The 25921-nt window shown below is 33.9% G+C and overlaps 2 protein-coding genes across 2 annotated transcripts; both read left to right on the top strand.

The window, feature by feature from the left end:
* The first annotated feature begins 4719 nt into the window (after positions 1-4719).
* put (activin A receptor type 2 punt) lies at positions 4720-13822 on the top strand. The gene is made up of 6 exons (XM_077432341.1): positions 4720-4989; positions 8094-8941; positions 9019-9282; positions 9366-9487; positions 12928-13072; positions 13147-13822. Exons 1-6 carry the CDS (start codon positions 4932-4934, stop codon positions 13336-13338), a joined length of 1629 nt encoding a protein of 542 aa, XP_077288467.1. The 5' UTR covers positions 4720-4931; the 3' UTR covers positions 13339-13822.
* Positions 13823-21128: 7306 nt separating this feature from the next.
* Positions 21129-23912, top strand: Rap1 (RAS oncogene family member Rap1). Its single transcript, XM_077432827.1, has one exon. The coding sequence runs from the start codon at positions 21370-21372 to the stop codon at positions 21922-21924; it is 555 nt and encodes a 184-aa protein (XP_077288953.1). The 5' UTR covers positions 21129-21369; the 3' UTR covers positions 21925-23912.
* Positions 23913-25921: the final 2009 nt, after the last annotated feature.

The following is a 25921-nucleotide window of genomic DNA, read 5'->3' as shown; positions in this document are numbered from 1 at the left end:
TAATCAACAAATACGGGAAACGGCTCCGTCTTCATCAAGAGTTGTTGTTGTCTCCAGAAATCGGCCATTTGATTCGCCACTTCCTTGAAATCGTCGTAAATTGTCACGAACTTGTACAATTACGTACATACATAGTTTGTTTTCTAGCAATATAAACCTCACTGCGCCGCGCCGGTGTGCTAGGAATAAAACTCTTTCGAGCGCCGTGCACAAATTGATTTTAAGTTGAAATTGACAGGCGTATATAATTATACTTGGATATTTGTGACTCCAAGTCGATGGTTTCTTATCAGAGTTTGCCAATTTATCTGATTTCATTGTTGAAACGGTTCCTGGCATTGGCAATTGGCAAAATCCATCATACCCGCTATGTCACAAATATCTGAATTTGATTTATGTACAATATGTAAAAAGTTTTGTGCAAGTCAAAACCCATAGTCTCTTCATTAGTTAATGAATTGTTAATTTCGTGTTCTTCAGCCTCTCGAAATACAGCGATTTATGTAATAAAAATGCTGCAATGTTTGTAAGTAATTGTCTAGGAAGGCGCATTGGGGTCTACCTATTAGGCCTTCTTGGTATATATCCATGTAAAATAAAATATATAAAGGTTCCAGTAAAACTATTTTCTATCTTCTGAGATTCATGTATCCACTACATATGTATGTGATATGTGGCTAGAAGAATTGACGAAAAGTAAATAAGAGAAGTGCTTGACTGATACCCAAAAGAATGCAAGGAAGGTCACAAGTAAGATGGATAAGATGAGTTGCTCAGAATATAAATTAATGGAAGCGTGTTAGAGAGGCCCTCATCCAGCAGTGGATCGCAAACTGTTGTAAATGATGATATAAATACACTTACATACATACCAGTGGCGTGTCATGAAATTCTCCCTGTTTTTGTCCCACAGCTTTACTTACGTGTGCACGAACAGGATACAAGAGGACCAGGTGACGTCTTGCTGACTCCCCTTTTATCCTGCTCGCGTACACGTGACTAAGGACGAAAACACATTGAGTGATTTTTATAGACAGTTTTAAACATGCGAAAAAAATGCAGCACCCCTAGCCCATAGACATGGTTCACAGTCCCAAATATCACCCCCAGGAGTGCTTTCGGTGATATTTTATCCTTGTATTTATCCTCGTTTGACAGTAATCGATAACGGTTAATCCCATATTTGGATATGCATACACGTGCGACCTCCCAAACGTATACATTCTGCAAATGCAAGTACATCCGAATTCGGTTTGGGGAATTTTAAGGCAAGATGTGCGCGCACATTAATACGGGAGGAAAAGCCTGTTCCTCTTGTTCCTGTTGTATCCTGCTCGCGCAAATTAAGTGAGTATGTACCGTTTACCATGCACCCTTTTTTTATCTTTCGACTTAAGATCTTTCGATTTTCGATCTTTGCCTTCCGATATTTGCGTTTTAGGGCGTTTCACATTCGGGCTCGTGACGGAGACCGGTACATACTATATATCTATGTAATTACCTGATCATGTTTCCGTTTTTTTTTCTCTTAAAATAAAAGTAGCAAAGAACGTAACACCTATGTATGTATTCATGTACTTCAACAATATGTAGTTAGCCACGGCGGCTATTTTAGTTGAGAGGGTGCGAATGTCGGATTGATTTACTATTTAACATACATATATTTAAGCGTTAAATAAACTAAACCAATTTGAATTAGTAATAGATGTACATAGAAGTAAATGTATGGATAGGTTTCGTCAACTGGGACACAGCGTGAGACTACTATGTAATAGTAATTGAGCTTAACAGCAAAGACCGGTGAGGTCGGAGCCAAGATCGAAATTGTCATTTGCAACGTGAAAGTCCGTTAATCCTATGCGGGTCGTGAGGTGATGATACAGAGGGTGGGAGGATTGGGATGAGAGATGGTGAGGGATGGCGCCCCTCAGGGCGGCCGCCTGGCGACTCTGCGGCCCGCCAGGAAGCCGCCGCCCCGACGAGGAGCCAGTCTGCTCTCCCGATTCGTTTTCAGAACTCGACAAAGCCGAATCACCACACACACTCGCGTAAACATACTTATGTAGGTAGGTATATTGTATATATTCATTCGCGATAGTTATGTATCAGATTGGAGCCAGACGAACTGAGATGTTATGTGTCGCCTCTTTGTGAAAGACGTCAGCGCTGGTCGCGGTATCATTTCGTATCATTGCTTCGCCTTTATTAATGCTGGATCAAGTTGTGAATATCATAATCGCTTTGTTTCAGTTAAAATCCAAGAGTTAGTATCAGTGGCGGCTCGTAAGAATTCATAGGGGGGCTGCAGAGATTAATTGGGCTGTAGTAGCTTGTTGACCATACCGGTGATCAAATGCAGAAAAAAAAATAGCATACATATGTAATATACTGGGAGGCTGCAGCCCTGCAGCCCATATGGACGGCAAAAATAGCATACATTTGTACCAAACTGGGAGGCTGTAGCCCCGCGGCCCATATATACGAGCCGCCACTGGTTAGTATCTAATATATCATTTTGAAAGAGACTTTGTATGTATGTAAGGTTTAAAGGTTTGCTGGGAGCATCGAAAAAAAAATCAAAGTTTCTATGACGACGACATCAATATCATCGAATATTATTTTTTTTCGATTCAAATAAATTTAATAAAAAAACAAATAAATGTTTACTATTAGATTGTTTTGCCATGTTTAAGCTGTTTATATTACAAATACCGAGCGAAGCCGGGTAAAACCTGTAGTATATTATATGTTTGTACATAATAGATAGGTAGGAGTTATAAAGATGAAAACAGTTTGCTAATTATTTTTACCAAGATTTTATTGTCTTCAAAGGCGTAGTATAAAAAGCAAACACGAAACGTATATTAGTGCAAGATAATTTATATTTAAAATATAACGATTTTCGATATATCAATTTATAGTTAAAAAATTCAATTTTGAACTTGAAAATAATGTTGAATATTATTTGAGACATAAGTTTGTTACTGGACATACATATGTATGTATGGGTAATTGGATTATTAGTCACATTGCGATCGCCTAAAAGACATTTTTGTCATGAAAATCGTGAATACAGAAAATTTAGCACCTGAGTTCTCGTTAGTATGATGGACTTTTCGGCTGCCAGGTGTTCCGTTATAGAGATTTTAGTGACTTTTTGGCGAGCGCTTTGTGACCAATAATCACCGAACTATATGTATGTACATAAACATATGTATATACCAGTGGCGTGCGCTGAAATTCTCTCTCTTTTTGTCGTACAGCCTTACTTAATGTGCACTAACAGGATACAAGAGGAACAGGCTGTTCCTCTTGTATCCTGTTTGTGCACATTACATAAGTAAGGCTGTACGACAAAAAGAGAGAATTTCAGCGCACGCCAATGATATATACAGATCTTAAGTAAGAGAGATTACAGGTTGTAATGTTTTAAAGAGTTTTCTTAAGATTTTGGTAAATAAGTAATTAAATTAAATTCACCATTGGATAAAAATTATATTAACGTTAAATTATTATACAAGTATTCAATATACATATATATATATACCTACATACATACATATTATATACGCGTTTTATTCTTATTTTGCTTATGTTGTTGGTATTGATAAGAATAATTGTTTCGTTGTTAGTATAATTTAATTTATTTATTTATTTATTTTAAACAGACCATTGTGGCATAACAGGAATTCCTAAAGCGCCACAATGGTCAAAAAATATAACACAAAAAAGAAAAAAAACAAAATAACAATTAAACATAAACATAAATACATCCATACATACATAAAAAATAGCATTTATAATAACAGATAAAGTAAAAATATCAAATAAAATATAGCATAAGGAATGCCTTGCACCTACAGCCAGTTTCAATAAATATGTAAGAAACAACTACAAATACAAAACATCCCTGTAAGGCCCAAATGGAAGAGAGTTAATCAAAATTTCACTCATAAATCACAATCAATCATGAAAACAATGATGAGCGCAGACTACCAGATAAATGGGTTAGAGTAATTTCCGACAATTTACGCTCACTAAGGTGGAAAATATCACATTCAGTCTCGGCAGCAACGATTTCATTAAGAAGTCGGATAGCTCTTGGAATAGGAGCCATTCGAAAAAGGACTGTGCGGGCAGGAGGTACAAAGGAGGTAGTTAAGTATACCTGTAATTCCTTTAATAATAATTTTGTAAAAAATATGATTAATCAAATTAAAATATATTTTTTGAATACTTTAAATTAATCCCTCTGCTTTTAAACGAGAAGGAAATAATTTCGTCGAGTCGCTAAATTATTATACTTTTTACAAGGATATTCTTAGTTTCACTTTGCTATTTATTAAATGGGTATGTATGAATTAGCTTTGTTAGTAAAATAGTTAGAAGGCCTAAGCTATTGTATTAACTAGACTGTACTTTGAAGCGCAGAATTATGAAGATACATTTAATTTATGATGTTATACTTTAAATATTATAATTTAATGAGTAATAGATAACTATAGATTACTAATTGAATACGATCAACTTCTTATTGAGTATGCTGTGTTGAGACTTTGCTATCAATATTTAGGTGGATCATTCAGAAACTTTGATTATTTTCCGCACAGTACCAAATTAGTAACGTAGTCCTAATATGTAGAATTATTGTTTTGGTGGCGAAACGTGAATTGCGTGCGATTGCGATGTGTTTTGTTGTGACGGCAATGGTCGCAAATCAGTGTGGCTTCGGTTGGCAACGCTGAGCGTGTCGCGTCTCTCGGAAGCGGCGTGCGCCCCTCTCGGCCGCCGCCCCCCGCCTCCGCCCCCGGCCCCGCGCCCCCGACATGCGGCGCCGCTGCGAGCGCCCCCGCTAGCGCTAGCCCCCGTCAGCCCCAGCTAGCGATTGCACCCCGTCAACTGTTGTTTCCGAGCTCCGAGCCGAAGTCGCCATGTCTTCGTCTCGGCTGTCAGTGCGCGCTGCCGCCTGCTTCCTATTCCTATTCATCGGTATGACGTTTCACCTCACACCTCCACCACAGCCCCTCCACCGCAACCCCCCCTCCCCACCCCGCTACTTTTCGCGCATTTTTATTCACTCGTCTTAAGGTTCCCATGTCCGATGATTTAAGTCCATAAAATGGATAGGAACAAGCTTTACAGTTATTTCATCAGGTGTCAACAATGTTGATGGATTACTATTCTTTTAGGACTACACCTCTATCCAGACAAATTAAAAGATGTGTTCCATTATCTCTTTGATGTGTTCGAGTAAACAAAAACAAATGAATGTTTCCACCAAAGACAAATGAACGTCGTTATATTTGAATGCTTTATTTCAAATTCAAATCGTTATCTGTCAATGTATGAGTGGAAAAGGTTCAAGTTCTGACGCTAATGTTTCCAGTTGATGTATAATAGTAGAGATATTATCAACTGGTTCAATCCAGAAAAAATGTGTATTTTAATACATAAATGATATGAGTATTCAAAGCACTGACACCATAAATAATAATACTATATTTATAAATTATATTTTTAAAAGGCTTTGCGTATTCATATGGGCTAAAGATGAATATAACCACCGACAAATGTAATCAATATTTTTATCATCAATGGATCAATATTTTACATTTGATGTTATTAAATTCGTTACCATTTGGGATAGTGGATATGCTTTTTTTCTTTTCTTTTCATAGTTTTATCAAATTGAGCTTGAAAATATAGAAAACATCTAAATAGAACTTCTTTTACCTATCAACCCTAACCCACATGAGTAATCTTGAAATGCTTAATTTCATAAATATTTTTGTACAATATTGATGTAAACTTATACAATTTGGTAATATTGGGTAACAAAAGCCAAATAAATTTACTGTCAATACATTTTATGAAATCACTTTCACATTTTACAAATAAAAATTGTAATTTGATTCCTCTATGTTTGCATGTCTTTAACCCATTTGAACCCAGAGCTCGCGTGAAAACACATGTCCCATGTGCCCAGGACTATTTTTTCGTTTATTTTCCAAAATATTTGAGTTATTTCATGGGAAATATTTTTTATAGGATAGGGATGGATAATTAATTGATTTTTCAACATTTTTAATTTTTTTCAAGGTGGTGTCGTGAACGACCTTTGGGGATAATGAAACATGTTTTTTAAAATAATACAAAAATCACAATGGAGTGACATAATCAGTTATAATACTTTCTCACTGGTTATTTGTAATTTTATTGTTAAGAAATTTATAAAATTAATTTTAAAAATAACAAACACGCATCTCTTCGATAAAATGATATTTTCAAATCGCATAACATAACACACGTAGGTACATATATTGTGACATATACGCATCGTCAACAAATAAAAAGGTGCACCCTTTTAAAAGAAGAAATGTCATAAACGAGATTTTGGTTTCAAAAGTCGTAAAAACAAAATACATGAAGACAAAATAATTAATTATTATGATACGGTACAAAACATTTGTCATGCAATGGAATTTCACAGTTATCACAAGCGGAAAACGTTTTATTTTTACAGTGTCCACAATTTCTCCTTTTCTGTTTGACCAATATCAAATGTCTTCCAACTTCCTTTTGATTTTGATTAACTTTGCCGGGTCTGAATGGGACCAATCGTTTTCGTTTTTGACCATAACACTTGCACAACATCTCTGTTACCTGTCTGGAAAATCCTAATTTATCAAGTTTACAACCAAAACTTTTGCTAAGAATCCAAGCGTTATTCACAGCTACATCGATGTTCCAAAACAGAATAGGCATGTACCATTTTTTCCCTCTAATACTTATGTTATAGTTAGAAATATGGTTATCCATTTGATCAACCCCACCCATATATTTATTATACATATTTATACTAAATGGTTGATTGATTTCCACCCTACTTTTTTCTTTAACCGAATATCAGTTTCCAGGGGTGGTAATATGTATGTTTATGGAATCCGGAAGTTGAGACTCGTCCCAATTATCAATTTCTTCCCGTATCTCTGCAGTATTAAAATTGCATTCTCTGGAAAAAAATATGTGTCATTATCCCAAGGAGTCATATACGACTCCATCGACTTTGATTTTTTTTTTTTCAGGAATATGAGATATGTAAACGCAATTTCTCTTATGCATATTATACAATAAGTCCTACTGTATTAGAAACATAAAGATAAATAAAAAATATGTAACAATAAAAAACTTTCGTATGTTTTCTCTTCGACATATCTGCAAGTCGAAAAGCGCTCGATGTTATTCCCTCAAAACTCCAAAAGGAACTGATTTAATTTCGTGTGACTTTCTTAAAATTCATCACCAACATCTAACCAAGCGTAACGAAAGGTTTTACGGCCGACCTGAGCGATCCCTTTATTTTACGACGCAAAATTGTAAAATGCCGTGAATGACCGCGCTGGCATACATCGTGTAAGTTCATAACTGACCGCGTGGGTTCAAATGGGTTAATTGCTTAACCCTTTGGATGCTGACCAACGCTGATCGGAGTTTTGACAACAAGTCCATGGGCCTGAAAACTGCTGATAGGCACTGTGTCTTGAGCATGTACTAAGTAAACAAGAATACTACCCGATAAGCCTTTCCAGGTAGCATTCAAAAAATGAATTGAACATGGGTCGTATAATCCATGTCATTCATTTTATAAAGACTCGTTTACACCGGGATTTCTGAATTTATAACCATAGCAGAATTACCGATGGAAATATTTAACTGCCGAGTATTTTAGATCTTGAACATTGCATTTTAACAATGATGAAGAAGATGGAACTGGTTTGGAAAAATACATTCATTAATAGATTTATTTTGTTTATTTTATATTGTTGCAAGATATATTAGAGAGTCTCACACACCTTTACAAAACTCGAAATCCTCAGCGGTAGTGATTTAGGCTTTGTTTGGATTTTCAGCATGGTGGGCTTTCAACAGAAAAAACGTTAGCACTAAAAGGGTTAAAAAGATCATTGATTAAAATTGTGCCAAATTTATGTCGATAAATATCGATGAATGTTTCGAAAATATTTGACAGTAATACATTATCCTTCCTAATACAAATCCTTCAGGTTTTAATATTTAAATTTATTTGGTTTCAGAAACTTCCATATCGTTCGCTGCCATTGCACAAACCATGGATGTTCCTCCCACACCCGTTCCGGGTAGTTTGGAGACTCATTATTGTGAATTTTTCAATGATACAAGTTGTGCTCAGAATTCGAGCAATTGCTCCACTCGTGAAGAGTGCAAACCTCACGAGTCCGAGAAACGGAATCATTGTTTTGTGTTGTGGCATACAGACAACACTACGGCAGTGACTACAATCAAACTCAAGGGATGCTTCATGGATAGCAAACAATGCTATGACAAACCACGATGTGTGGATGAATCGTTGCGTCCTAAAAATGACTTGATGTTCTGTTGTTGTGAGGGTGATATGTGCAATAAGAACTACTCTTGGAGCCCCTTGCCCACAGAGGTGCCCGACGTCAATGTGAGAACTCAACCGGTCGAAAGTGAAAGCTCATCGTATATTAAATTAATTATTCCAATGAGCGTGTTCGCCGTGCTTCTAGTCGGTTTCGCAGTTTTCTTTGTGTACCGGCGTAAAAATACGAATTTCTTCAACGAACTCCCTACTGTTGAACCGTCTCTATCATGTCCACCGTCACCGGAAGGTCTTGACGATGGTAGGCATCTTCCCATAGTGTTAAGGGAGGTTCGAGCTCGGGGCAGGTTTGGCGCAGTGTGGCGAGCGCATTTAAACCAGAACGAAGTTGCCGTGAAGATTTTCCCTGTGCAAGACAAGCAGTCTTGGCTGTCAGAACAGGAAATATTCAAGTTGCCGAGGATGAATCATACAGATATCCTGCAGTTTATTGGCGTGGAAAAAAGGGGGGATAATCTCCAAGCGGAATATTGGCTCATCACTGCATACCACGAGAAGGTAAATTTACCTTTTAGTTTAAAATTTGAAAACATGGAAGTATGTGAAAAGCAACTTGTAATCATAATAATTTTCAGGGTTCCCTCTGTGACTATTTGAAAGCGAATACAATCACTTGGGAGGAGGCTTGGCAAGTTGCTTACACAATGGCCAGAGGTCTTACTCATTTGCATGACGAAGTTCCCGCTTCGCAAGGTGGTGCTCGCAAACCAGCAGTTGCCCACCGTGACTTCAAAAGTAAGAATGTGTTACTAAAGAGTGACATGTCTGCTTGTATCGCTGATTTTGGATTAGCTCTAATATTCCAACCGGGTAAACCGTGTGGTGATACGCATGGACAGGTATGAAATTTAGAATTTTTTTTTACTTTTTCTGTATTGTTTATTGTAATTGGTCTCCTTAAATTAATTCTGGTTTAATCTAGGTTGGAACTCGAAGATATATGGCTCCAGAAGTATTAGAAGGTGCCATAAATTTTACACGCGATGCTTTTCTCAGAATCGACATGTATGCTTGTGGACTTGTACTTTGGGAAATAGCTTCAAGGTATTTATTTTATATATGTATGTATGTAGCTTTACATACATTCTGGCTTACTGTGAATCGCTTTTGATATTAAAACTGAATGACCATCCTATGTATTATGCTAACTTTATTATCTCAACAATATGAATCAAATTGTGTTAGTGGTCTTTGATTTGTAATGTCTATTCATACTAGCATAGGACAGCCCAGCTACTGCACGTTAACAGTAGTACGAAAATAATTCTTTGGTATATATATATATTTTTTTATTTTTTTTATTTTTTATTTATTTCATACCAGGAAGGCATTACAGGTAAACCCCAATGCGCCTTCCTGGCCAAATTACAAACAATACAGCATTTTTTATTAAATAAGTCGCTAAATTACGAGACACTGACTTAAACTCGACAATTAACGAGACATCTATGAATTTTACATACATTTTTATTGTAATATTTACATTAATCATACTCAAATAGTGGTGACATAGTGGGTAGGAAGGATTTTTAGCCAATTTTTAATCGGGAATCGTTTCAACAATGAAATCAGAGAAAATTGGCAAACTCTGATAGGAAACGATCAACCAGGAGTCACAAATCCTGGTCTGACCAGCAGCATTACAGATATACTCAGAAAAATTCTTTTCAATCGAGGTCAACTCAAGGGATCGAACTCGGCGCCTCTCAGTGTTAAGCAGAAGCTTAACGACCGAGCCACGCTGCTGGCTTATATATATTCTATATGGTCATTTGTATTTTTATATTTGTTTTATCCATATTTGTCTTTTAATTAATATATAATATTATTATAATATAATAATAATTAATTTACTTTTTATATAACCATAGTGTCGACTTGGAGTTGATCTGTAAAGTCACTATGGCAAATTTATGAATAAATAAATAAATAAATATGTTCCGCAATGTGTAAGTGGTGTAAACGTAGCCGACGGGGACCGGAAAAATGCATCGAGATAGTTACACTCTCGAGCATCCAAACTTGCAAAGATGCTCAAAGAGAATAACGCAATAGAATTCCACAAAAAAGTGTCAAGGGGTATTTGTATGTTATGCAAGGGTGCTAACCTTTTTTTGTGGAATTCTATTGCGTAAGTTCTTTTTGAGCGCCTTTGAAAATTAGGACTTCTCGAAACTGCGCTACTATTCAGTGCATTTTTCCAGGAACCGTAACTGACAAAATCTATTCATATTATACAGCAGAACATGTCACTGTAATGTATCAAGCAAAGCCGGTTTTCTTTGGCTACTGTGGAAATATTCACGCACAACGTGACATCATAGTAGCGAGTGCACGCATACTAACGATATAATATATATATATATATATATATATATATATATATATATATATATATATATATATATATATATATATATATATATATATATATAATATATATATTACGTGCACTGTTGTGCCTTGCAGTGCTGGATAGTATGAATATAGCTTAAATTGTAGCCATAACACAAAAAGAAATACTTTTGCGTTAACCCATTTGAACCCAGAGCTCGCGTGAAAACACATGTCCCATGTGCCCAGGACTATTTTTTCGTTTATTTTCCAAAATCTTTGAGTTTTTTCATGGGAAATATTTTTTATAGGATAGGGATGGATAATTATTTGATTTTTCAACATTTTTAATTTTTTTCAAGGTGGTGTCGTGAACGACCTTTGGGGCTAATGAAACATGTTTTTTAAAATAAAACAAAAATCACAATGGAGTCACATAATCAGTTATAATACTTTCTCACTGGTTATTTGTAATTTTATTGTTAACAAATTTATAAAATTAATTTTAAAAATAACAAACACGCATCTCTTCGATAAAATGATATTTTCAAATCGCATAACATAACACACGTAGGTACATATATTGTGATATATACACATCGTCAACAAAAAAAAGGTTGCACCCTTTTAAAAGAAGAAATGTCATACACGAGATTTTGGTTTCAAAAGTCGTAAAAACAAAATACATGAAGACAAAATAATTAATTATTATGATACGGTACAAAACATTTGTCATGCAATGGAATTTCACAGTTATCACAAGCGGAAAACGTTTTATTTTTACAGTGTCCACAATTTCTCCTTTTCTGTTTGACCAATATCAAATGTCTTCCAACTTCCTTTTGATTTTGATTTACTTTGCCGGGTCTGAATGGGACCAATTGTTTTCGTTTTTGATCATAACACTTGCACAACGTCTCTGTTACCTGTCTGATAAATCCTAATTTATCAAGTTTACAACCAAAACTTTTGCTAAGAATCCAAGCGTTATTCACAGCTACATCGATGTTCCAAAACAGAATAGGCATGTACCATTTTTTCCCTCTAATACTTATGTTATAGTTAGAAATATGGTTATACATTTGATCAACCCCACCCATATATTTATTATACATATTTATACTAAATGGTTGATTGATTTCCACCCTACTTTTTTCTTTAACCGAATATCAGTTTCCAGGGGTGGTAATATGTATGTATATGGAATCCGGAAGTTGAGACTCGTCCCAATTATAAATTTCTTCCCGTATCTCTACAGTAGTAAAATTGCATTCTCTGGAAAAAAATATGTGTCATTATCCCAAGGAGTCATATACGACTCCGTCGACTTTGATTTTTTTTTTTTTTTTTTTTCAGGAATATGAGATATATAAACGCAATTTCTCTTATGCATATTATACAATAAGTCCTACTGTATTAGAAACATAAAGATAAATAAAAAAAATGTAAAAATAAAAAACTTACGTATGTTTTCTCTTCGACATATCTGCAAGTCAAAAAGCGCTCGATGTTATTCCCTCAAAACTCCAAAAGGAACTGATTTAATTTCGTGTGACTTTCTTAAAATTCATCACCAACATCTAACCAAGCGTAACGAAAAGTTTTACGGCCGGCCTGAGTGATCCCTTTATTTTACGACGCAAAATTGTAAAATGCCGTGAACGACCGCGCTGGCATACATCGTGTAAGTTCATAACTGACCGTGTGGGTTCAAATGGGTTAACATAAGCAAATTACTTCATGTATGTATTAATCTTACATATTTAAATTTTGTAATTGTTTGATAAACTCAGTTATCGTTATAATATTTGCCTTTTTTCATTGTTATTAGTAACTAATTAAGATACAAACAAGAAAATAAAAGTATATGCAATTTTGAAAAAAAGAAACTGCTGGTTATTGTGTTCATATATGTGGAATATAAGTATATGCTAAGGTCAAAGAGATAAATCCAGTTATTATTAACAATAGTAACTGATTAATAATAAGTATTGTTAATGTTTAACCAAACCTTAACTTAACCTAACTTACTCCCTCCGTAATCTGATTAATCCGTTATTAATAATAATAACCAGTTAATCACAATGACCTTAACAAATACATGTAATTACAATTATGATTAATTAATTTTTATAAAAAAAAATTTGTAGGTGTACAGCTTGGGGGACGACCAGTGAATATATGCTTCCTCTTGAAGAAGAGATTGGAGCACATCCATCACTGGAGGAAATGCAAGATGCCGTAGTAAATCGAAAACTACGACCTAATATTCCAGAAGCGTGGCGTGAACATAATGTATGTGCAATTTTTTTTATTAATAATTCTTACGTACTTATATGTATATAATCATGTTGAAAATAATCTTTTAGGCTTTATATGTTTTTTGCGACACAATGGAAGAGTGTTGGGATCATGATGCTGAAGCTCGACTATCGGCTTCTTGTGTTATGGAAAGAATAGGAGCGCTCACTCGTTTACCACGTCATACGCCATCATCACGTGCACCCTTGCTTATTGAAAATGCACATCCTCTCCCACCACATTCTAATCGTAGTGATTAAAAAAACTTTACAACATTATCACAACTTTGATCGAATACGTAATCTATAGTTGTCAAATTGTCCTACAATGTCAATTGACGTGACGCTGAAAGTGATCGATTATTGATGTGAATAACGAATTTTTATTATTAATTATCAGTGTTAATGATGTAACTAAGATGTTTTTTCTTAAATAATATTAATACGCATGTATATATTGATACATATTAATACATGTTATGTTCTCATATTTTTCATAAATGTTATCAGGGCCAGTTTTAGAAAGGAAAATTAATTAGATTATTAAATGAATGTTTAAAGAAAATTTACTAATAAAAATTTTATTATCATCAAAGAATAAAATATATTTGTCTACTATGTATTCTCCATAATATTCAATATTAAAATACGCGTGTATGGTCCATTTGATTGGGAATGTACAAGTCCACAAATGCTATAAATTTTTTTGTAAATATTAAAAAAAATTGATTTTAAATAAATTTATAAATATAAAAAAAAAGTTTTTATATTTATACATATGTATATAATATAAAGAAGTGGTGTTACAGCAATTCATCACTTCTACATACATTATACCTCAAGTCAGGTACAACTTGTACTTGAAAATTATATTATTTCAGCATTCATAGATTAGACTTTACTCTGTGAAATGGACTATTTACTAATTTTTATTATGTAATTTTTGAAATCAATTATTTATGGAATGATATTACCTAATATGGCCCTGAATGTGGTAACAAAATGTTTATGATAATGCCAACCCAGTTTTGCCATTTAACATGTGATTGTCATATTTAGTTGTTTATAAAACCACTGTTCCTGAAAAATTGCTAAACTCTTAAGATTATTTTAAAGTCAAGCATATATATTATTAAATCAATTATGTATTTATAATTTCTTCATATATGAATTGTGATGAACACCACATTTCTTTGCATATGTAATTTTTTATCTGCTTTAATTCTGACGAATTAATAATATCGTGCAATCGCATTGATTGATGATGGAGACGTTTTAAATATATTTTTATTTTAAATGGCATTTGAATATTTACCCTCATAATCTAAGTATACATTCTTTATTGACTTATAAAAGACAAAACTATTGAATACATAGCATTATTTTATAATACATACCTATAAACTTTATTTTTTCATCCTCGTATAGATTTGTTAAAATAAACTATTTATTTAGATATAAACTTAACGGAAAAATTGTGCATCATTTAATATGTAACACATAGCAAATTCAGTAAAACGTAGATTGATGTCAAAAAAGATAATGGATGTTTCATGTGAGAGTAGTCGTAATGTGGTAAATAAATGTAAAGATTTTCGAAGCAAAAGTAATCGTTTATTAATAATTAAATTACAGGGTGCACATAGTGTAGCAGATAAAAATCATATCTTAGATATTCATCTCTGATTTAATCGGACCTGATGAAAAAAATACACATTTCGCATAATGTATCAAATTTACAAAGTAAATTATTAATAAATTCAATATTTTTAATAATTGCACTCGTCATTCTAAATCATGGAAAGTAGAAAGATTATGTTTGGGTATTTGACGCCATTTTAATGGCCCATCTTGGCGCAGGGCTAACTCCGTGACTGAAGTTTTGTGCATAAAAAGATGAGTGTGTGGGAGCAGGATGTGCACCGCCTACACATTTGATGATCTGGCAGACTTTAGTCACAACTCATGTAATGAGAAAAGGCGTTATGAGAGTTTCACAGAAAGGAAAAAATTGAATTAAATTAATTTTCATAAATTCTAATTTCTCACTTCATTAATGCATACTTGATTCTAGTATATAGGAATTAAAAAAATAATAATCAAATATTAAATTCCAAATTACATGTCAAATAAGCTTGTTTATATTGAATTCCAATACTAATATTGATTTCAAAATTACATGTTTTAACAGTTTGGCTATCCACTTAGGGTGTAATTTAACACAGTTTTGATAAACATATTCTTTAATTTTTCTTTTTGCTTTTATTCTATAATAGAATATTGAAAGTTTTGTATACATTTATGGTTATTTTAATATGTGAATGTGCATATTTGAAATATACCGTTAGTTTCATGCATTTGAAAGCTGGTCTGTTGTTGAGAGTTGATATATGTATGTATGTATAATACCCGTTCATTGCATATTTATTAATCTAATTTTATATATATATATATATATATATTTATATATATATTTTTTATTTTCAATACTCATCAATAATCTGCAATAATTTTTGATTTATTGCAGACTAGTTACTATTTAAATTGTTATAGTAAATATGTTTGTCCGATCCAAGACTGAAAAAATATTTAGAATCATATAGGAATGCAAGGCTGAATCAAATGTATTTAGGATTGAATCAAGTGTATAGCGATGACTTACAAATTTAGTTTAAATGTATACATAAGAGTCTTTAAATTGTTTTATTGTTTAACCGATATTGTATGTGAAGCATTTCTTTTTCATTTTTAGTGTATTTATGATGGTAAACGGATTATTTCGCACATTGTGATTGCGCACTAACAATCTTTGCCAAGAAACTCGCGAATACAGAATATCTGGCAGTCGAGTTCTCATTAGTATGATAGTTCGCATGGGTAACTCGCGATGGATGGAATTTTTGGGAGCCAGATGTTCCGTAATCGAGATTTTAGTGACGTGTGCGTGATAATAACCGAACCGTTCATGACTGTTATGTGTCGTGTTTTGAATGTTAATGATTATAGGGGCCAGCAAAGTAAAAGGCCAAAGGTTTTAAAACTTTTAGATGTTGATTGTTGTAAATGTAAACGTGTTGGACAATATTACATATGAGATTCAATATTAATTTTTTGTTTAGTTGCATGTGTTAATTTATACGCTTTACATACACTACCTCGATTATCCAACCTTGTTTTATTCGATACTCATTATTCAACAGCTACCCTCACGCATAATTCGTTGTCGTATAATTGTACTTATGTTCGTATCACGTTTTCGTGAACTTCCATTATCCACGTTCATCTGGGTTAGAAAATCGAGGCTCTCGTTACAATTGATGATCGTATGTATGCATTTAATTTTTATGTATGCTGCATTTCATATTATTGGTGTTTATGTATTTTTATAATTTTGATTTATATTAATAAATATAGACTTAATCATTAACACTATGTATTATATATTTTTTTAAATTAAATTTGACAAATTAAAAACATAGCAAATTGTATGTATGTATTTGTTTTGTTAGAAAGTTAAATAAATCTGCAATTGATGTTTCAGTAGCATGCCTAATGTTATTAATTTTTATAAGGTAATTTTTGTTATTTGTTATTTTTATAGTTTAGATTGCAATATGTAATTATATTTATACAAATAAATCCTTTATTAACACACATTTTTAAGAATCTGAATGTAACTGACTAGATTTCGATAATTCAAATTGAATTATTGCCAACTTATTGTTTTATTTGTATTAGAATAATGCTAATCTATATACCAGTGTGAATGGGCATGTGGAATTATCATGTAAGTTTCCTATTGTAATATAATGAATATTACACTTTTTTAAGTCAACTATTCCATAAAAGATTATATCGTTATAAGAGCAAAAAAAAAAATTGTGTCAAATAAACAGTATTAAAGTTATTTACACAATAAAGGTACTATATGAATAAAACCATTTTAGACCACCAAATTTAAATTCGATTAAATTAAATAGTCACTTTTGCTATCCAACAAATTAATCTACAGATTTTTCAACATTTTTTCTTTGGATGAGTTTTATTTATAAATTAAGGATTTCAAATTTCTGTTTTTTTTTTCTTATTTTTTAAGATCGTTAACCCCAACATATGTAGTAGTACCCACATTGACCAAATTTTGCGTTACGTAATATTCACTTCTAACATTCTTATTTTGATTTAAATCCAATTTATTTGGATAATATAACAATTTCTGTTTTTAAATCGCAGTCGAGTGTATAGTAGAATGGCTTTCACTTTGCTTTTGTATTAAAAATCTGATTATACCCATTTTGGATTGAGATAATATTTTTTTATACTCTTTCTACCACCTTATAAAATATTAAATTGTATTACTCTTAATATGAAACTTGCACATACATGTATGATACAAGATATTATTATATTTAGCAAAGTAAATGCCATTTGAATATACTTGTACATTCAACATACTGCCAATTGTGATTTTATAGATATTATTTAATGTATTATTGTTATAGTTCTATCTTAGTAATTGATATTTTCTTGCAGCTAAATCTTTGAATCGTTGAGCTATCTTTTAAAATGACTGCTCTAATCAGTCAATTTTGCTGCCTCTTTTGAATGACTGCTGTGATGTTTTCAATTTTAAAAAATGTCTTTTTATTTTGATTTATGTATCAGTCTAACAGTCGACCTGAAAACAACCATAGTTTTATGTATTTATTTTTACACTACTAAAATATATGCTCTGAATGTAAATATCCGATTTCATTAATTATATTTTAAGTAATGGTAAGAATTATGAATTAGTGTCGAAAATCATGCATGCTTAATATGTATCGGTTACAAAAATAGTTTATTCTCATTATATTAATTGGCCAAAGTTATTTTGTCCTAATATTTTGAATTATGAATATGTACTTGATTTGATTAGAGTTAATTCGATTAGCAATATTGAGAAGAACAATTGTAAAATTAAATACATGCATGTATCTGATGTGTACTTTTGGCCTAAATGAAAAAAAAAGTATAATACTAATCTCTACCGCACAGATTCTATTAATAACGCTTTTTTGTTTTGTTTTTGTGTACTTTGATGTTTTCGGGCTTTTTTATTAAATGACTTGTGCTAAACCTTTGTAAAAATGTGTCATAGTATTTTAAAATCTCCACTTATTGTAATGTAAAGCATTACAAGGTAAATACATACATACATACATATGTAATCGATAAATGTCTATCTCTGTATGTGGTGATATAAGTTTATAATATGAAAATTAGTTTTTATACAAATTTATGTCTACATGAGTTGTTTATGAAGAATATATTTTCAATATTTTAATTTATATTTATAGTAAGGACATAGTTTTTTTATTATTATTTATAAATATATCATATAATATTTTTAATAATTGTAGAAATTATATCACCGATCATGTACAGTTATTTTTCTTAGTGTTACCACACATCCATTGTAATATACATATTAATTAAAACAATTATATATTTATTGACATTTTTCTGTTGGCATATATTATGGGTGAAGTCAGAGGAGAGGAATTTTGTGGTTTAAACCTCTCTCTCAAACTGAATCTTTTTGCTATAAAATTACATACGGTCACACAATTCGCGTTATGAATGCGACGTTAGTCCAGTTTATCAATAATAATCATGAAGATGTATGACGATTCGCGATAGTAAAAGCAACCTGATATAAGGCTTGTAAAAAGCACATATAAACACAAGAAAATAAACCCATAAAAATACGTGCAATTCAACGATTTTATTTATGATGTAATTTAAATTCATGGTTTTTATAAAGAAATTATTAAATTTTAATTTATTAGTGGATTTACTTCAATATAATTGGAGACTATGTAGTTGACTCACACTGTAATGAAGAAAATAATAAAAAAACGGAGTCGGAGTCGATTGATTTTTACGACTCCGACTGCACGACTCCTACTCTTACTCTGACTCCAAAGTCCTTGTTTTTTTACAAGATTTTTATTAATTTTAATCTTGTGTAAAGTGACCATTTGTACTGTTTTTACCAGTACAGTACTAGTTTTTTGAGTATCTGCCTTGGTAAGTCGTTAAATAAAACCAGTATACTTTTTTTATCTAATAGTTGAATTTAAATATACAAAGTCTTCAGCGAAAATGGTGTATTCTACAAAAATGCTAGCAAATTAGTCAAATATTGTCTTTGTTTACCAGAAACATATGCATCTGCCAAAGCACTTTTTTCTTCGATGAACAATATGTGGTCGAGTGATAAAACGCAATATTGAATGTTAAAACTTGCTAAATGTTTGCTAATCGATAAGAATAATTTTAACCAGTTCTGTGTAGAATTTTATAAGAGCATTAAAGAAAATGAATTATTTATGTTAGTTTTTAGGGTTCGGTGATTACTTGTCTAATGTGAATCACTAACAGGATAACCGCTTGCGTGGATCTCCCGTCGCACGAAAATTGGTCGCAAATACTTTTTTTTACGAGATTTTTATTATTATCGAGTAGACATATAATTTCAATGACGGAAAGAACTCGTATGTCCATGTCAACGTGCGAAGTTTATATGTCTAGCAGAGAAATGTAATAATAATAGAAGGGCCCTTACGACTTAATAATTGTTGTCAATATTACGCGGTGCGTCTCTATAAATACGCTACAACGCACGGAATACAATTGGATCAATTTCCTTATAAAAATGTATCCCATGTTTATTGTGTTTTTGAATGCATTGTGCAATTTTTACCGATGCTTGCCCATCATGCGAGTAATATAAATAAACAGAGAAGTTTTCATCGAACATATGTACGTCGAGCACCAAGCATCAAATACGACTGATGCTAAAATTATTTAGGATTGTCTGTGGACAATCGTCACTTGGCAAAAATATGACGCCTAAAGCCACTTCTATTAATATAATATTTCTTTAATGTCTATTCGATAATAATAAAAATCTCGCTAAAAAAAGGATTTGCGAGCAATTTTCCTGTGCGACCAATTTTCGTGTGATGGGAGATCCGCGCGAGCGGTTTCCTTGTTGGCGATTCACATTTGACAAGTAACCCGTTTACCAGTTTTTAGTAATGGAAGTATTAAGAATTTTTTTTTTGTTTAAATTTTCACCTTGTTTCAACGGTTCGATGAATACTAGTCAAATGTGAACCGGTCACAGGACAACCGATTGCTCTAGATTGGTCAAATGTGATCACCCGTCATACTAAAACTGGTCACACCCGAAAATTAGTCACAAAAAAACTGGTCACACCCAAAAATTAAAAATTGGTAGAATTTTTGGGTGTGACCAGTTTTTTCGTGACTAATTTTCGGGTGTGACCAGTTCTCTCGTCACCAGTTTTAGGGTGACGGGCATAGAAGTAGAATGCATAGAATGGTCATTGTTAACAAAAGTATCGTCTAAAAGCGAGCCATCGAAGAGAGACGAAGTTTAACAAACAATGAACAAACTCTGCCGCGCAGAGTTTTTGTAGCAACATTTTTGGAGGCTGAGAGCGATTCTATGCATTCTACTTCTATGGTGACGGGTGATCACGTGTGACAGATCTAGAGCGACCGGTTGTCCTGTGACTGGTTCACATATGACTAGTAGTCCGTTTACCGTTTCAACGTTGCATAATTTCATCAAAGTCACCATTAAATCAATTCATTACTTTCCATAAAGACGTTTTGCTCGAAAAAATCTGTAACTGGAAAATAATTTGTACATCTAAATTTAGTTGTAATTTCAATTGCAATGATTTTGACATTTGATAAATGGTATCACCACCCCAACGCCCCGATCGGCCTGGTAACACCGATGCGTCATGCAATCGCAATGGGCGATTGGCTGCCGTGCGTCCGTCGACAATTCGAACTTTGAATTGAGCGATCGAATAATAAAAATATCGAAGGCGACACACCGTTCGCTAAAAATTCTGTCCGAGTTAAGAATGGAAGACACTTGAGCATATCGAGAGGCGCGAGAGAGCCTTGGGAGGGGGCGAAACAGGCGCATCGTGTATGGTCGGCAGGAGTTGTGGCGCGCTGAGTGTGTGCGGCGGGCCGGGTGTGTGCGGCGGGAGTCGCGGGGCGGGGCGCGGCCCAACCGGACGGAGAGCGGAGATCGGAGAGTGCGAGGAGCGAGGAGTGCAGAGAGCGGGAGCCGGAGCTGAACTGGGAGTGGAGCTGGAAGTGGAGAGCTGGTCGCGTGGCTGGCTGGCGAGTGTGGCGTAGCGGTGGTGGTGGTGGAAGTGGAAGTGAGGGTCCGCAACTGCGTCTGCGTCCGCGTTTGCGATGCGCGAGTACAAGATCGTGGTGCTGGGGTCCGGGGGCGTGGGCAAGTCGGCGCTCACGGTCCAGTTCGTGCAGGGCATCTTCGTGGAGAAGTACGACCCCACGATCGAGGACTCGTACCGGAAGCAGGTGGAAGTGGACGGGCAGCAGTGCATGCTGGAGATCCTGGACACGGCCGGCACGGAGCAGTTCACGGCGATGCGCGACCTCTACATGAAGAACGGGCAGGGGTTCGTGCTGGTGTACTCGATCACGGCCCAGTCCACGTTCAACGACCTGCACGACTTGCGCGAGCAGATCCTGCGCGTCAAGGACACGGACGACGTGCCCATGGTGCTGGTGGGCAACAAGTGCGACCTGGAGGCGGAGCGCGTCGTCGGCAAGGAGCAGGGCGCCGCCCACGCGAGAGACTTCAACTGCGCCTTCATGGAGACCTCGGCCAAGGCGAAAGTCAACGTCAACGACACCTTCTACGACCTCGTCCGCCAGATCAACAAAAAGTCACCGGAGAAAAAGCAGAAGCAGAAGAAGAAGCCCATCTGCTCGCTGCTCTAAAACGCACATCGCCTCCTCCTACTCCTCCTCCTCCAACTCTCCCTCATCCCGCTCGTCCTCTCCTCATCTCCCCCGCCCGATGGAACGTTAGCGTTAATGCCTTACGGACTGGGAGACTCGGCGCTCGGCTGCGGTCGTCCCCGCCCGTCGTTCACACTTTCTTTTTTCAAATGTAAATGGCTCATTTCGTTTGTAACATTGTAAACGTTTCTCAAACATTTTATTATATATACTTACATATATAGTTGTAAAAGTAGACCTTGCATATGTGCAATTTGTGTGACTGTCCACCGCCAAAATGTAAATGTTGTAAAATAATTAAACAAAATTAAAATTCTTTCTAGAACGTTGTACACATAACATATAATATGCGTACGAGTGGGAGTAAAAATCGCTCTTTGATTTGTGCTGTCAATTCTTGTTCATTCAATTCAAAATCAAACCTACAAGTTTAACTGTACAATTTACCAGAGAAGCAGTCAATCTCAAAATACCATGTGAATCATAAATCAGTTCCACAGAAGTGATTTCTGATATGTATTAATTCTTTATTCGGTACTTGTTTAGTAGTGAGGCTCATCGCAGCAAAGCGTAATAATTGACTTTTAAGCGAAAAGCATGAGCCTCGTTACTAAACGAGTACTCTATATTTTCATATTGTGAACAGTACGATGTTGATGAACTGTTTATCTAAAAATTAATATAAAACTTGAAGCGTTGTTTTTTAATTGAATCTGAAAAGCATATTCAAATCACAAAGCGACTTTTGCCTCACGTTATAAAATTTTTTCTTGTATCGAACTTTAGATCACGAATCTCCCGACCTGGAGTGATGCGAGTGGTCTGTCAAATATTATAAGAAAAATACAGTCATAGACTAAATGCTCACAGTTTGGAGACTCCTGTTCTAGATGGCTGGTCGACTTGAACCATATACTGAATAAGTCGGATACGATTACCCAGTGAAATATTGACTGTTTACATCGACTTATATAATCCGGAGACTTTTTATGTTCTGAAAAGTACGATAGATACAATTTGTTATGTTGGTGATGTGTTCGTCGGTGTAAACAGGATATAGCATAGTAAATAGAATTGCAGTATTGGCAAAGACACGTCAGCTTTTATTCTTGCTTGAGGTTTAGGTGGACTGTTATAAGTAATTGGTTAACATAGACTATTACTAGATTGGCCGATTCTTCTATCGAGAATCATTTTGCATCCGACATGTTAATGATAAACTCGCGTGCCGGTTAATATAATTCTGTTAAAACCTTATCTGGGTGTTGAATTAGATAAGCGATGATTGCAGGTCATGAGACGGTTTGCTTTATTATGATGTGAAATATGGGACAGCGTTAGTAAAGTTTGCTATCCAATGGTTGTCCTGAATTTGCAGTGTGGCTATTGTTTTGGGGACGCGACAATTGGTGCAAGTCCCAAAGGTTCAACGACAAAATGTACCCGAAAATTAGTGCACTGACAAAATCTATACGATAAAAAGTACCATATACATCGATAGATATATAACATATAATACAATAAAAAGTTACTTTTTCCATTAAAATAGGAACATTTAGGATTTTTGAACATTTTGTCGCTTGAACATTATTTCCGTGGACATTTTGTCGTTGAACCTTTTGGACTTGCACCAATTGTCGTGTAACCATTGTTTTACTCTACCGGAGCCGATCGTAGTGGGGTTTGGGGATCATGAAATTCATCATATGAATCTACACTGTACGAGATAACTGATTCTTGTTGTAAGCACTGCATTTAAAGTGACTTTGCTATTATATTATTATTTATGTGATGAACAGAGAAGAAAAAAAGAGAGATCTAATTCCATAATCATACATTCTTGAATTTGATTTTATTTAACAACGCCGAATGAAATTGAAAAGTTGACCGAATTTCAAATGGAGATGCATTCCTGAAGTTTGCTTGTTTTTGAATTGATTAAACGTTATCGACTAGGGGGACACGATCTTATTAAAAATTAAATTAAAAGGCCAAATATTATATTTTTATAATTATGAATTTATATATATATATATATATATATAAATACTTATATATTGAATGTGATTTTAAAACTGATGAAACTCAAATCACCGACTTTGTTTCAAACGAGTTTTGCCTACTTTTTGCTGATATGTTGCATTTGAAGAGTCATCATATTGAATCATGTATGCAAAGTTAACTTTTAATCGTCTCTTTTATATTATATACGTTATCATGAAATTTTTTGTAAGTGTTCTACCCTGTTAAAAATTATTTTCCATTGGTTTTTGTTGAGTGCACCGGGTACGACACGGTACTTGTATAGACTATAATCTTGTTTACTTGTATTTTTTTTTATTGATTTGTGCAAGATCTTGTATATTTTTCATATATATATATATTATTGTATTTCTTTTTGGAACAAAAGTAAATGTGAAATGATCCATCTGAAAATTTTGTTTGAAAACTATTGTATGGCATTGAGTACCATTGTAATTAGTGATGTGTAGTCGAGGAATCCAATTGAGTCCCCTTCTCCCTCCTGCGGTAATAAGAACCGATGACTCACCGCATTAAACTCAATCAGTTGTACAGTTTTGACGTTGTCGGTGTTAGAAAAAAAATAAAACGTATATCTTTTTCATCATAAATTTTATTCACCAAATTATACAATTTAACATATAAAAATTTCAACGCTATTCATAACTATTAGTTGGTCGTTGGAGAACATTGCACATCTGTATATTTGTCAAAATAGTATTGAAGTAGTTAAATTTAATATAAATGATGCATATTTTGGCATTGTAAATGTTGACGGTCTATTGTAAAACAGACTAGTGATTTGAAAAAAGGCTTTCCGAATATACATAGCAACTTTTCTCCGATGACCGATCAATTTGTTTTGTCTGTGGTAATTTATGCGTGGCGTTTTTGCGGTGTTTCCACATTGAGGAAATGTTGCAAAAAGTCACCGTTCCAAAGTAAACTTCCTGGCTTATGTGTTTGCGAATGTGTTGATTATGTATAGATTATGATGTTAACGAGTGGCAATATAATAAATCGTATGTTTTTTATAACTACCTTTAATCTTTTCAATTATCTTCTTATTATTATTATCGATCTTGTTTTTTTTATTATTATAGCCATGGACTGCATTTGTCGGCATTCTAGACTCAAAAGAATCGACACAGTCAGAATAATACTGTTAAAAGATGTCCGATTCGAAGTTTGAAATCGAGAAATTGAGCTCAAATACCAGCATGTTAATTTGGACGAAGTAGTGTGATCGTTTAAAGTAATTATTGTTAGAGATGATTGTTTGATTTTAACCGATTTAACGATAGAGGGATTATTTATGAAAAGAAATAATCATTGGACGGGGCTGGTACTTGAGACTTGCGTTATAAAACCGCTCCGTGAAGTGTTAACGAGATCTTCTGTCAAGATCAGGTCCAGCTCTAGGAGTCTTCGTTTATATTTATATGAATAGACATATGTGTTATACCAGCGTTTCACAACCTCAGTCACGTTCTTCCAATTGTATTTAAATCCTGTAACGTTTAGGCATTTTTCAATGTGTGTGTGTGTGTGTATATCTCTCGATGATTTGGCTTAACTCGGCTGAGCTGGAGTTCAAGTCTTTTGGAACATATGTGTATTTAGTTTTAAGTAACAAGGCATTTTTTTTGTATTTTTTGGATGGAAGGTTTTACAAACACGAACAAATTTTGAAACATGATGACTTTGAGTCAATTATTTTACACACACACACCCAAACGTACACATTCATATATATGTAGTATGTAAAAACATTTACCATTGTCGTATAAATGAATATTTACTTTCACCATGACTATTTAGATTTTTATATAGTAAATAATAATGTAATTTAAAATCAGTAATTAATTATTTTAAAATAAATTTAACATAATATATATATATTTTTGGTCTGGTGATATTTACTGTTTTACTAATAATATGTGTACAATTGAAT

This window comes from Arctopsyche grandis, chromosome 6 (assembly GCF_051622035.1).
Source record: "Arctopsyche grandis isolate Sample6627 chromosome 6, ASM5162203v2, whole genome shotgun sequence".
NCBI classification, from domain to species: domain Eukaryota; kingdom Metazoa; phylum Arthropoda; class Insecta; order Trichoptera; family Hydropsychidae; genus Arctopsyche; species Arctopsyche grandis.
The sequence above is the reverse complement of the archived record's forward strand: the minus strand, read 5'-3'. Positions and strand labels throughout refer to the sequence as shown.

Excerpts from the sequence above, each read along its gene's own strand:
- Rap1 (XM_077432827.1), top strand. The coding sequence starts at position 21,370 with ATGCGCGAGTACAAGATCGTGGTGCTGGGGTCCGGGGGCGTGGGCAAG.
- put (XM_077432341.1), top strand. The coding sequence starts at position 4,932 with ATGTCTTCGTCTCGGCTGTCAGTGCGCGCTGCCGCCTGCTTCCTATTC. Across the intron at positions 9,488-12,927 it reads CTTTGGGAAATAGCTTCAAG|GTGTACAGCTTGGGGGACGA; the intron begins GTATTTATTTTA and ends AAAAATTTGTAG. Across the intron at positions 13,073-13,146 it reads AAGCGTGGCGTGAACATAAT|GCTTTATATGTTTTTTGCGA; the intron begins GTATGTGCAATT and ends ATAATCTTTTAG.